At 42.6% G+C, this 13,994-nt stretch overlaps 1 protein-coding gene, 1 non-coding gene and 1 pseudogene across 2 annotated transcripts; 2 read left to right on the forward strand and 1 right to left on the reverse strand.

Annotated features, from left to right (window-relative positions):
• The first annotated feature begins 329 nt into the window (after positions 1 to 329).
• LOC125403891 (U6 spliceosomal RNA) lies at positions 330 to 436 on the forward strand. The gene has a single exon (XR_007233113.2). It is a non-coding gene; the product is annotated as a U6 spliceosomal RNA (small nuclear RNA).
• A 1,708-nt stretch (positions 437 to 2,144) lies between these two features.
• LOC125403746 (large ribosomal subunit protein eL8 pseudogene) lies at positions 2,145 to 3,077 on the reverse strand (annotated as a pseudogene).
• A 9,010-nt stretch (positions 3,078 to 12,087) lies between these two features.
• On the forward strand, positions 12,088 to 12,649 carry LOC125406343 (large ribosomal subunit protein eL18). Its single transcript, XM_085687611.2, is given in 3 exon segments — positions 12,088 to 12,244; positions 12,247 to 12,534; positions 12,537 to 12,649. Coding segments are annotated over 3 exon segments (558 nt in total).
• Positions 12,650 to 13,994: the final 1,345 nt, after the last annotated feature.

The following is a 13,994-nucleotide window of genomic DNA, read 5'->3' on the forward strand; positions in this document are numbered from 1 at the left end:
CTCACACACCAAGCCAAAGGGCTTAGGACAGATCCCTTCATCCATGGTTTCTTTTATGATGGTTGTAAAGCTTGATCCAGAAGTATAGGAAGAAAACATTAAAATTTCTATATTTCTGAGCTGGAGAGATGGCTCAGTGGTTAAGAGCACTGACTGCTCTTTCAGAGGATCTGGGTTCAATTCCCAGCACCCATATAGTGACTCACGGCTGTCTGTGACTCCAGTTTCAGGGGACCTGACACCCACGCCCATAAGATAAAAATAAATAATTTTTTTTAAAAAAATATGTATTTCTATGCAACTAAATGCATAACAAATTAGACAGTTCAGTGTTCACTTCAGCAGCACATATACTAAAATTAGAACGACACAGAGAAGATTAGCCTGGCCCCTATGTGAGGATGACACGCAAATTCGTGAAGCATTCTATATTTCTGTATTTTGTTTTATTAAGGAACAACTCTTTTAAGAGGAAAAAAAACAAATTAGACAGTTCAGTCTAGGAACATCCAGGCTGACGTGCAGATTGGAAGTTGCTTCATGTGTTGCAGAGAACTTAGGTTGCTCCTATGCAAGACTGGAAGAGCATTGGAAACCACAAAGGAGCTGGTAAGACAGCTGGGGAGTAAGGAAGGATGAAAGCACAGTATGGCAGAAGGAGTGGCCAGTGTCCACCCTGGCCATGGCTCCCCAGCAGGAAAAAAGCAAACCAAGAGTCCCTGGTGAGCAGAAACTGACAGTCCTACCCACAGGACAAAGCCGTGGCTCTCAAGACCCTCTAATTCCATGGAGGGATTCGGGGAGACAGCACCTCCTGTGTGTGACTGGTCAACACTTACAAGATCGCATTTCTACCTGCGGTGTCTCAGGTAGCTGCACCTAGAGAACGTCCTGAGAGGGGGCCTAGTGTTTAACACTGGGTTACTCTGAGGACCTGATCACAAGATCTAATGGATCACAAGCCGGGGGGGGGGGGGCTAGGAACAAACTGGCACAGCCTCTGGGCAAGAGAGCAGAGGAGACAATTGTGGAGAGGCAGGCTGGACGCAAACATGCCAAGAAGTTCAAGTAGCAGGTAACGCGTAGACAGAAGGATGCTGACCAGAAACCTTGCCCTTTGGAGCTGGGTAACTGTGGCATCTGATAAGCCCCAGCGTGAGCTTGGCAGGTGCTCCACACTTGGAGCCACCACCCACTGCTGGCTCACTTCCAGCTAGACTGAGAACTCTGAAACTCCCCCAGAGTCCTTGACTTCTGCAGCCTCCTTCCTCCCACGGATGCCTAACGATGCCTGGGATTGGAAATCACTTGCAGTTAGTTCTCCTGTACAGATCTCAACACTTCAGTTCATTTCCCCGGTCCCCAAAGCACTCAGAGACACCATTAGCCAACCTGGTGCATATGAACTGGGGGTGGGGGGTGATTCTAGAGCATGGGAGAAGCCACCTCACCGTAGGATGCTAAGTGTGGCCTCGTGAAAAGAATGGAAGTCGCTAGAGGAAACACAGCCCTTAAGGACATTTGATACTTAGCCAAGCTTGGCTGAGCACCAACCTAAATGGCAGGAGAGACAAGAGACCTCAACTTCCACTGAAGCTCACTCCCCATCTCCACCTGGCAGACTCCGATATTAAAAGACCCAAGAAGATGCTCTGTCTTATTTTTTTTCTCAACAATTCTTTTTTTAAATTAATTTATTTATCATGTATACAATATTCTGTCTGCGTGTATGCCTGAAGGCCAGAAGAGGGCACCAGACCTCATTACAGAGGTGGTTGTGAGCCACCATGTGGTTGCTGGGAATTGAACTTAGGACCTTTGGAAGAGCAGTCAGTGCTCTTAACCACTGAACCATCTCTCCAGCCTCCCCCCCGTCTTATTTTTATTTTCCTTTTTTTTTTTCAGCCTTTGTGTTTCCCCCTTTCCTCTTTAGCATACTTTGGTTGTTATTTTATTTACTTTTCAAAAAGACTTTGCTTTTAGTTATCTTAAATTTTATCTAATGTTTATGTACTTCTTTCTTTATTGCACCATCAGAACTTTTTAGCTATGTGGTATTAGTGCTTTAACCACTGCTTATTTTCTTCTTTCTTTTTTTTCAAGTTTGTAATTATAATTAATGTACAGAAAACTTAGCAGTACCTTTAACCCACTTTAGTGGCGAGTTCTTTGACTTTTGCCTTTTTCAGCTTGGCATTTTGAGCCACTGATGTAGGGCCCAGGACATTGCCTCCCCAATGGTGGTGGATCTCATCATATCTGCCCTTGTAATTGGTCCTAATAGTTTCCACCAGCTTAGCCAGCCACACCCTTGTCTTCCGAGTCAACCTCTGTGAAGGTAGCAGCGCTGCAGGTCTTCCTGTGGACCAGTCATCCCAGCCTGGCCTTCCCCTTGATGATGCGCTGGGGACCCCCTCTTCCGACACAGACCAGGCCAGGAAGACCACCAGCTCAATGGGGTCTGCATCATAGGCAATCACCATCTTCTTGTTCTCCACCAAGATGGTGATTGTACTGACCCCTACTCGAAGGACAGGTGGTCTCCTAGTTGGGACATCCCCTTTGCCAGCAGCCTTTGCTTCTCCTGTTTTGTCTCTGGCCTGTACTTGAGGGCAGGCTTAAGCATCTGAGTAGCTGTTTGCCAGTCCAGGGCCTGGGTGAAATGGTCAATGGCAGAAGGTACTTTGAGCTGCTTATAGAGGATGGCCCTTTGCCGCTGCAGCCTAATGTAGCGGGGTCATCTGACAAAGCATGTGAGATCTCTTTTGGACTGAATGTCCTCCCCAAAAGTTCTTAGGCCTTTTCTCAAACAAAGGATTTACTACCTTTATGGCCTCCTGTTTCTTCACAACGGAGGGGGCCAGGCCTCTTTTTTCCCCTTGACCTTCTTTTCCTTGAGTATCTTGCTCGGCTGCATGAGCTGTTTTCTTCTTTTTAACTTGTACTGTGGATTGACCCCCAAGAAAAGCCGGCTCATCCTCCGCATATACATTGTGGTTGTGTAACTTGGTATTCTTGTGGGACTCCCACCAATGGAAATGGGGCGTGTCTCTGACTCTTGCCTGCACTTGGGACATTTTTCCTCCTACCGGGTTGTCTCATCCAGCCTTGATATGAGAGTTTGTGCCTAGTCTTATCGTAACTTGGTATGCTACATTTGGTGGCTATCCCTGGGAGGCCTGCCTTTTTCTTTAAGGAAAATGGGAAGAGCAGATCTGGGGGAGAAGGAAGGTGGGGGAAGAGTTGAGAAGAGTTGAGGGAGGGGAAACCACAATGGGGCGTCATGTATGAGAGAAGAATTTAAAAATTAATTTAAAAAAGAATTTAACTTAGTTCTAAACAAAAAAGAGTAGTCTGCCCACTGAAAATATCCTCAAATAAATTAGAAAAAAATGACTATACAAACAGATACACAAATCACAAACAGAAACTGAAGAAATATGAAAGAGTAAAGCAACACTATGCCTTCCGAAGCTCAGACCCCAACACTATGTCTTCCGAATCTCAGACCCCAACACTATGTCTTCCGAAGCTCAGACCCCAACACTATGCCTTCTGAAGCTCAGATCCCAACACTATGCCTTCCGAAGCTCAGATCCCCAAATACTGAAACAGATATACTGGAGTGGATGGCATGCCAAACAAAGAATTCAAAAGACTACTTTAAAAATGATCAAAGACTTTAGGGTTGGAGAGATGACTCAGTGATTAAGAGCACTTCCTTCTGGGCATCATATTGAGATAGAAGTCATTCAGGGATACACAGAAAGACTAGGTATAAAAAATATATATATTGAAAAACAAAGACATATCAAGACAGAATAAACTAAAGGAATTAATGGCCACGAAACAAGCTTTACAGAAGACACTCAGAGGAATCCTACACACAGAGGAGGAAAGAAAAGTCTTAACTATGAGAGCACAGGAAAGAATAAATGTCATGAAAGGAATATGTGAATAAATAAGAACTAGACAGGAATCAATTATGTCTAACTCAGTAAATAAAATCCATAATATGAATAAAAGAGAAATAAAATAACCATATATGAACCAGGAAATAACTAACCAAAGTTCCAGAATCAGCAAATCCTTGTCAATCATAGCCCTATGTGTAAATAGGGTTAGTACACCAGTTAAAAGACACTAACTATCTGATTAGATTAAGAAGCAAAACCTGCCATGTGGTAATGGCGCCTGCCTTTAATCCCAGCACTTGGGAGGCAGAGGTAGGCAGAGCTCTATGAGTTCAGGGCCAGCCCGGTCTATAAAGTGAGTTTCAGGACAACCAAGGCTACACAAGGAAACCCTATCTTGAAGAATTTTTAAAAATAAAATAAAAAGAAGCAAAATCTGGGGACAAGTGAGATGTCTCAGTGGTAAGAGCACTGGCTGCTCTTGTAGAGGACCGGGCGGGGTTTGGTTCCCGGCGCCCACAGAGCAGCTGACACTCATCTGTAACTCCAGTTGCAGAGGATCCAACACCCTGTTCTGGCCTCCTCAGGCACTGCATATAGACATATATTCAGGCAAAGTATCTAGATGCAAAAACTTAAAATAAATGTTTTTAATAAAAATAAATAAAAACTCCCCTTCCCAGGAGAAAGCACCACACCACAGGATCAGCCTGATCCGCGGTAGCACACAAGTGTCAGGAATGCTCTTCCCCCCCTTTTATATCTTCCTAAACATGGAAGGTAGAAAATGAGCCCCGGGTCTGGCAGAAATTATATTAAATTTGCTGCTCATCTTCATTAACTAATACTAGATCAATAAACTCTACCTTCAGAATAGCAAATAAATAAACCTCATTCATCAACAGCTAGATCATCCAAACCAAAGTATCTACAAGCTTCGGAGTTTGACTACAACAGAGACCAAACAGACAACAGGAATCTGTAAAACATGCCCATCGACAGCTACACAACACGTCTTTCCCAGCAGCCCACGGAGCTCTTCTTTAAAACAGACCACACCTTGAGCCACAAGTCAGTCTCTCCCTCTCCCCTCTCCCTGTGTGTGTGTGTGTGTGTGTGTGTGTGTGTGTTTGTGCGTGCGTGCGTGCGTGCGTGCGCGTGTGCATGTGTGTACTGCAGATTGGATTCAGGGCCTTACATTTGCTGGGCAAGCACTGTAGACCTCAGTTAAACCCACAGAACTTTCGTTTATCCTTTTTTATGGTTTTTAGAGACAGTTCCAGGCTGTCCTGGAACTTCCTTTATAGACCAGGCTGGCCTCGAACTCACAGAGATCCAACTGCCTCTGCCTCCTGAGTGCTAGGATTAAAGGAGGGTGCCATCACCACCCAACTCCACAGAGCATTTTTTACTGTGCATTTTGAGACAAGTCCTCACTAACTTTCCCAGGTTAGTCTTGAACTCTCTCTGTAGCCCAGGCAGGCTTGCAACTTGCAAGCCTCTTGTCTCAGCCTCCCAAGTAACTAGGACTAATTGCTGGGCCACTAAGCCAAGCTAGCAAATCTTAACAAATACAGAAGACTCAACATTTTTTCTTTTCTTTTTTGACACAGGGTCTCACTGTGTAGCTTGACTGGCCTGAAACTCACTACATAGATCAGACTGACCTCAAACTTGAGACAGCCTCAGCCTCCCAAGTATAAGATTAAAGGTGTGGCCACTAAGACTGACAAATTGCTTCTTGTATCTTATCAGATCACAGTGGGACACACTAATAGCAGAAGAAACTGTACAAACACACAATGTGATGGTTAATTTTAGTTGTCAATTTGAGTGGATGGATCTGGGATCGATACAACCAAGCCGTTGGGCACTCCTATAAGAGACTTTCTCAACCATGCTGTTTGAAGTGGGAAGACCCAGCCTAAGCGTGGGTAGTGCTTTCTGCTGACAGTCCAGCTAAACGGACACAGAAGAAGGAAAGCTGTGTTCTGCCTGCTTGCTCACACTCTTGCTGGCAAGTTCATCGTTTCTGTCACTGTTCCTTCTGTGACATTAGAAACAGCGTGTTTGAGCTTGCAACATAGACTCAAACCCAGAAGCTCTCCAGGACCCCAGGGGTCTTCGGCTTGAGATTGGAACTGCTGAGACAACCAGCCTTGTGGACTGAGCACCTACTATGTTCTCGACTTCTCCAGAGTGAGACAGCCATTACTTATCTACCCAGATCTCTCTGTGCAAGCCAATTTAACAAATCTCCTTTTATATGAATTCATTCTATTGGTTCTGGTCCTCTAGAGAACCCTGACTAATAACACATATAAATTGAACAAACACTCTTAAATGATCAATGGGTCACTGAAGAAATCGGGAAGAAAATTAAAAATTCCTAGAACCAAATGGAAATGAAAGTGTAACTTAGAATGGCTGGGATGCAATAATGGCAGTTCTAAGAGGTAGGTTTATGGATATGAATACTAACATTGAAGAAAATCAGAGGAAACTCAAGTAAGTAACTGAAAGATGCAACTCAAGTTCTTAGAAAAACAGGAATGAGTCAAACCCAAACTCAGTGAATGTAAAGAAATAATAAAGACCAAGGCAAAAATTCATTAAGTAAAGATTAGAACAATAATACAAAGAATCAAAATAAAACAAAATAGGTAATTCTTTGTGACGATACACAAGATAAGTCTTAACCATTCTAACCAAATAAAAGAGAGGAAAAACCAATTTAATAAATTAGGGATTGTGTTATAGTAAATACCACTGAAATCCAGAGGATCACTAGAAAGCATTTTTAAAACTGTGTGTTCTAAAAAGCTGAAGATTCAGAAGAGGCCAGGCGGTGGTGGTGCACTCATTTAAACCCAGCACTTGGGAAGCAGAGGTAGGTGGATCTCTGTGAGTTCAAGGCCAGCCTGGTCTACAAAAACTAGTTCCAGGACAGGCTCCAAAGCTACAGAGAAACCCTGTCTCAAAAAATAAAAATTAAAAAAAAGATTCAGAAGAAACAGGTAAGCTCCTCTACACATTATGACCAACCCAAAGTAAATCAAGAGGATATTAATAACCTAAGGCGTACAGTGAGCAACAAGAACAAATCTGCAGTAACCAGTCACCCAGCAAAGAAAAGCCCAGATCACATGGACTTGCTGCCAGACAAAAACCTATCTCATGAAATCAATATTACCTGATAACAAAACTGGATATGGATATAGCACACACAAAAATTAGAAAACTAAAACTATAAACCAATTCCCCTGATGAGCACACATATAAATAAAAAAATCAATAAAATGCTGGCAAAATGAATTCAGCTACTTATTAAAAAGATAATATACCATGGCCAAGTTGGTTTCATTTCAGTTTGTACACAATCAATAAATGTAATCTAGCACATATATAAACTCAAAGGCAGAAATCATAAAATCATCTCTATAAACAGAGGAAAGGTTCTTGACAAAGTTCATTATCTCTTCATGATAGAAACTAGAGATACAAAGAACAGACCTCAACATGGTAGGGCTGTATACCAGGAAACTAAAGCCAAATTATACTAACAGGGAAATTCTAAAACATTTCTTCTTGTCTATGAGCCTCCTTTTCTTGATTGATGTAGCTCTCACGGCTCATCTAAAAAGCTTCTCTTTGCAAGAGATAGAGACCGTCTCAGAAAGCCACACAGGTCAAAACACAGAGAACAACTAGTCACAGAGAGTCCAACCCAACAGGTACACCTACAGCATAACTATCGCCTACACCTAAGGCTCAGTGCATATCAAGGAGCACATCAAGTGCACATCAGTGCACATAAGGAAGAGGGAGCAGAAAGACTGTAAGGCCCAGAGGAACGAGAGTTTGTTAGCTGATTGTGTCTCCTAGAAATGACAGGGCAGCTACACCTGACACCATAACAATATGGCCTCCTAAACAAGACCCAAATAATGACAACACGTGTTCACACGGAAGGGAGAAATCTCAAGGGGCCACCTCTAAACGAAAAACCACAAGCAACTACTGACAACTGAGAGAGGAAGAAGTAGTCTTTCCCTGGAACAAGTCCCTAATAAATAACAATAATTAAGAAAAAGAAGACACAAGTTTGAAAGGAGGTGAGGGGCAACATGAGAGGAACTGGAAGGAGAGGACATGAAAGTAGTTGGAGGGGGGAAAAGGAAATAATGCAATTCTACTTTAGTTAAAACTTTTCAGATTATTAAAGAAATGAAACTATTACTTTTAAAATCAGAAATGAGACAATGTGCCCACCCTCTCCACTCTTATGTTGCTTGAAGTCTTAGCTACATTGGTAAAATAATAGAAAGAAATAAAAAGAATACAAATAGAAGATCTGAAATTGTTCATATTTTCAAATGATATGCTCCTTCCTATACTTTAAAATTCCTAAACATTCTACCAGAAAACTCATAGATCTGATAAATGCTTTCAGAGAAGTACCAGGACAAGAAAAAAAATCAACATGCAAAATTCAGTAAATTTTCTAAACACCAATAACGAACTTTCCAAAAAGATACCAGGAAAAGTCACATTCACTGTGCCTTTAAAAACAGTCTAGGAATAAACCTAATCAAGGAGGTTAAAGGACCCCACAGACACCACAGTGAAAACTTTAAGACTCTAGGGAAAAAGTTAAGAGGGCAACAGACAATGGGAAGACCTTCCAAGCTTATAAACTGGCAGAGTTAATATTTTGAAAATGGCTATATTATCAAAGGTAACCTCCATCAAATTCTAACGACAGTCTTCACAGAACTGGCAATAACCATCTAGAAGTCTACACAGCAGTACTGACGACTCAAAGAGCCAAAGCAATTCCAAAGAGGAAGAGTACAGAGAACAATGTATAAGGAGCAAAAATCACAATACCTGATTTAAATTATACCTCTGAGCATAGTATCAAAACCAGCATGGTGCTGTTACAAAAATAGACAGGTCGACTAATGGAATAGAATAGCAGACCCAGAAATAAACCCACCTTACTTTTAATAAAGGTCCCAAAGGAAAAGAAAAAGGGATTCCTCTGTGACAGATGCCCCGGGAAAACTGGGTTTCTACACATAGAAAAATGAAGATGGATTCTTATCACTCATTCCATAAATAAGTCATTTCAGAATGGATCAGACAACCTCATGTAAGACCTGATACTGAGACACTGCTGCAAAGAAACAGCATAGACATGCACTTCCTAAGAAAGGCCACAATAGCACCAGAAGTGACAAATGGAATTTCGTGAAATGTAAAAGCTTCCTTAGGGTCTGGAGAGATGGCGCTGGGGTTAAGAACACTTATTGCTCTTGCAGAGGACCCAGATTTCTATTCAGCAGCCACAGGCAGCTCACAACTGTCTGTAGCTCCAGATCCAGGGAATCTGATGCCTTTTCTGATCTCTGCAGGCTCCTGAATGCACATGGGGCACAAACTCAGGTACACATATACACATCAAATAAATTGATTTCAAAAAGTCGTAGAAAATGAAATGATTAATCAAGTAAAAATACAGCTTATGGAACGGGAGAAAATCTTAGCTGCTATGCATTTGTCTTGGTTAGGGTTCCTACTGCTGTAATAAACACCATGACCAAAAGCAATCTGTGGAAGAAAGGATTTATTTCATATTACAGCTCTCAGGCCACACTCCATCACTGAGGGAATTCAGGGCAGGAACTCAAGACAGGAACCTGGAGGCAGGACCTGAAGCAATGTCATGGAGAAATGTTGCTTACTGGCTTGCTCCCCATGGCATTACACAACCCAAGACCACCTGCCTGGGGTGGCACCATACATAAAGGGCTGGGCCCTCCCATATCAATAAATAATCTACAGGACAGTCTTATGGAGGCATTGTCTCAGTTGAGGCTCCCTCCGCTAAGACAACTCTAGCTTGTGTCAAGTTGACAGAAAACTAGCCAGCACAATATTAATATCTAGCACATATACAGAACTCTTTTAAAAACTAAACACCAAAAAACTGACCCAAACAATAAATGGAATAATGAAATAAATAATACAGTTCTTAAAAGATAAGTACAAATGGGCAATAAATATATTTTTAAAAGTTCAACATCCTTAGAAATCAAGAAAATGCATATCAGGGCCAGCAAGATGGTTCGGTGGATAAAGCGTTTGCCATACGTGCTTGACTATCTTGAGTTTAATCCCCAGAACCCTTTAAATGTAGAAAGAGAGCTGGGCAGTGGTAGTGTATGCCTTTAATCAAATCCCAGCACTTAGGAGGCAGAGGCAGGCGGATCTCTGTGAGTTAGAGGCCAGCCTGGTCTACAAGAGCTAGTTCCAGGACAGGCTCCAAAGCTACATAGAGAAACCCTGTCTTGAAAAACCACACACAAAAAAAGTAGGAGAAAACAACTCCACAAGGTTCTCTGACCTATATGCATGCACACACATACATACACACACATGCACATACATATACATATGTATACATATACACACATACACATGCACATACATACACACGTATACACATACTTACACACCTACACATATACACACATGCATACACACATGCACATGCAAATACAGATATATACATATACACATGCATACACACTCATACATATATATACACATGTCAAGTTGACAGAAAACTAGCCAGCACAATATTAATACCTAGCATATATAAAGAACTCAAAAACTAAACACCAAAAAACTGACCCAAACAATAAATACACATACACACTTGACATAAAAGCAGAAGAAAGATTACGGGGTGCTTTGGGGACCAGTGAGAGGGAGAAGACTGGCAAAAGAGAATAGAGGGGTCAATATGAGGACAGCACAATGAAATGTCATAATGGAACTCATTGTTTTATAAAACAACTAAAACAAAGTCTGGTTGCTTTTTTTAAGATTTGTTTATTTATTATGTGTACAGTGTCCTGTCTGTCTGTATGCTTGCTGGCCAGAGAGGGCACCAGATCTCATTACAGATGGTTGTAGACCACCATGTGGTTGCTGGGAATTGAACTCAGGACCTCTGGAAGAGCATTCAGTGCTCTTAACCTCTGAGCCATCTCTCCAGCCCTAAAACAAATTCTGGAAGCGTATCCCACTGTGTATACCTGACTGGCCTAGAACTTGCTATATAGACAGGCTGGCCTCAAACTCACAGAGAGCTGCCTGCCTCAGCCCCCGAGTGCTGGGATTAAAGACAGTGTCACTATGTCCAACAAAGTAAAAAAAAAATTATTAATAAAAATTTTAAGCCAAAATCAAGAACTACTTGCTATAAGCAATGGCCTTCAAGGCTTCACTTGGTCCCACCCTCACCATTCACAAACCATCAGGACCCTGTGGGACTCTGAGGAACACGGCAGCCTCACCTCCTGCTTCTCTCCCCAGTGAGAACCAACCCTCACAGACAGCCCAGGTAAATGGGTCTACACAAGATCTACTTCCTACACATCTCAAACTGTGCAAGATGTAGAAAGGTTTTCCGCTCTAAAACTTCCGTGGCTGAAGTACACTTCCGTGCACAAGGCAGATGAGAGGAAGGGAGAGCTGGCGAGTCTGTATCAGTCACATCCCCAGGGACAACACTGGCAAGTATTCAGGTCCCACAAGTTAACCAAAAAGTATGTCAGTTACCATGCTCTGCATATCGGAAATGAGAGATCTCATCCTAAGTAGCTAACGACAGCAATGAAACAAACCATTATAAAGGCACAAATTTACCTTAAATGCACATGTGCATGTCAGGAGTTCACATTCAAAGCTGCTTGAGGCAACAGTGGGGGATAAAAGGGGCTTGGCAGACACCTTTTGAAATCAATGAGCCTCATCCAACCCCCCCCTCCCCCGCCACTTTATTTTCAAGACAGGGTTTCTCTGTGTAGCTTTGGAGCCTGCCCTGGAACTTGCTCTGTAGACCAGATTGCCCTTGAACTCAAAGAGATCAGCCTGCCTCTTCCTCACCAGTGCTAGGATTAAAGGCGCATGCCACCACTGCCCAGCCAAACCCTCCCATTCTTGCCAGGGACCTTTTTGCCATCTTGAGCAACAGGAAGAAAATTATTTAAAAGAGGAGCTTGCGGTGTTGCGTCAGGAGTGAGTCTCGCTGAGAACCCTTTCCTGCCCACTCCAGCAGTAGTTCTGACTTTCCGGACCTGGCTGAGCAGGTGACGCCATCATGGGTGTTGACATTCGCCACAAGGACCGCAAGGTTCGGCGCAAGGAGTCCACGGGCCAGGACATCTACCTGCAGCTGCTAGCCAAGCTGTACAGGTTTCTGGCCAGGCAAACCAACTCCACCTTCAGTCAGGTTGGGCTGAAAAGGTTATTTATGAATGTACTAACCGGCCATCTCTGTCCCTGTCCCGGATGATCCGAAAGATGAAGCTTCCTGGCCGAGGAAACAAGACAGCAGTGGTTGTGGGGACGGTCACAGATGATGTGAGGATTCTTGAAGGGTCCAAACTGAAGGTATGTGCACTGCGGGAGAGCAGCTGGGCCCAAAGTCGCATCCTCAAGGCTGGGGGTAAGATCCTCACCTTTGACCAGCTGACCCTGGAGTCTCCTAAGGGCCGTGGCACTGTGCTACTGTCTGCACCTCGGAAGAGCAGAGATGTGTACCAGCATTTGGCAAGGCCCCAGGAACTCTACGCAGCCATACCAAACTCAATGTCTGCTCCAATGGCCTGAAGTTTGAACGTGCCAGAGGCAGAAGGGCCAGCCGTGGCTATAAAAACTAACCCTGTAACCCTGGATCTCACTGTTATTTAAAAAAAAAAAAAAAAAGCTTTGGATGTTGGATGAAAAAAAAAAAAAGAAGAGCTTGCAAAGCAACATACAGACAGAGGAATCTTATGGCCTGAATTTAAAACAAATTCCTAAACTACAGTAATCTAAACAGCCTGACGCTAGTATATTGTGTCCAATATACTATATATACTATAGTATATATAGTATACATATACTATATGTACATATACTATGCATATATTATATATAATATATACATATATATATTGTATATACAATATTCCATTATGTCCAATGGAATGTAAGGGAAGACCCAGAAAGAAAGAACGCACAGCCAAATATTTCTAACAAAGGTGTCCAGACACTCCCTTCGCAATAACATATTTAAATAAATGGTGCTATGATTATAGTGATAATTCATATGTATTTTAATAGATACAGCTTGCCTAAAGATCAGAGAGTGAAACAGCTGCCTTACAGGCCAGGCAGTGGTGACATTTAATCCCAGTAGCCACACTAGTTGCCATAGAAACAGGGCAGTAGTGGTGCATGCCTTTACTCCCATCCCTAGAGAGGAATATAAGACAGGAGGAGACGGCTCTCACACAGTCTCATTCTGAGATTCCTGAAGGCAGGATCGCCAGACTTGGGATCCTGAGGTAGAGGTAAGAGCCAATAGCCAACTGTTTTGCTTTCTGACCTTCAGGCTGAACCCCAATATCTGTCTCTGAGTTTTTATTAATTATGCTACAAGGATGAAACTAGGCCCCTACATACAAAAATCTAATCAATAGGCCAGGGGTATTACTCAGTGGTAAAATGTTTGCCTAACATGGGCAAAGCCCTGGGTTCGACCTCCAGTATAGGAAAGAAGAACTCAAAGTGTTTTCAAGACTTAAATGTAAAATCCCCAAATCATAGAAACCAATAAAAGAAAAAATATGGTAAAGGGCCTATGGCAGTAGTCTGGGCAAGTATTTTTGTTAGGCAGGAAAATAAAAGCGCAGGCAACAAAACCAAAATAGACGAATGGGATGACATTATCACTTTGAAAGTGTCTGCACAGCAAAGAGACAATAGACAGAGTGAAGAGGCAACTTACAGACGGAGCTCTGTGAGCTATCCAGACGGTACCAGAATGTGCAAAGATTCAAAAACAGTAACAAATCATGATCAATCAATAAAAGTGGGCCCAAGAGCTGGGAATATCGCTCTCTGGCAGACTGCTTGCCTAACAAGCACAAGGCCCTGGGTTCAATCCCTAATACCACCAGATAGATAGATAGATAGATAGATAGACAGACAGACAGACAGATAGATAGATAGATAGATAGG

This window comes from Myodes glareolus, chromosome 5 (genome assembly GCF_982192425.1).
Source record: "Myodes glareolus chromosome 5, mMyoGla1.1, whole genome shotgun sequence".
Lineage (NCBI taxonomy): Eukaryota > Metazoa > Chordata > Mammalia > Rodentia > Cricetidae > Myodes > Myodes glareolus.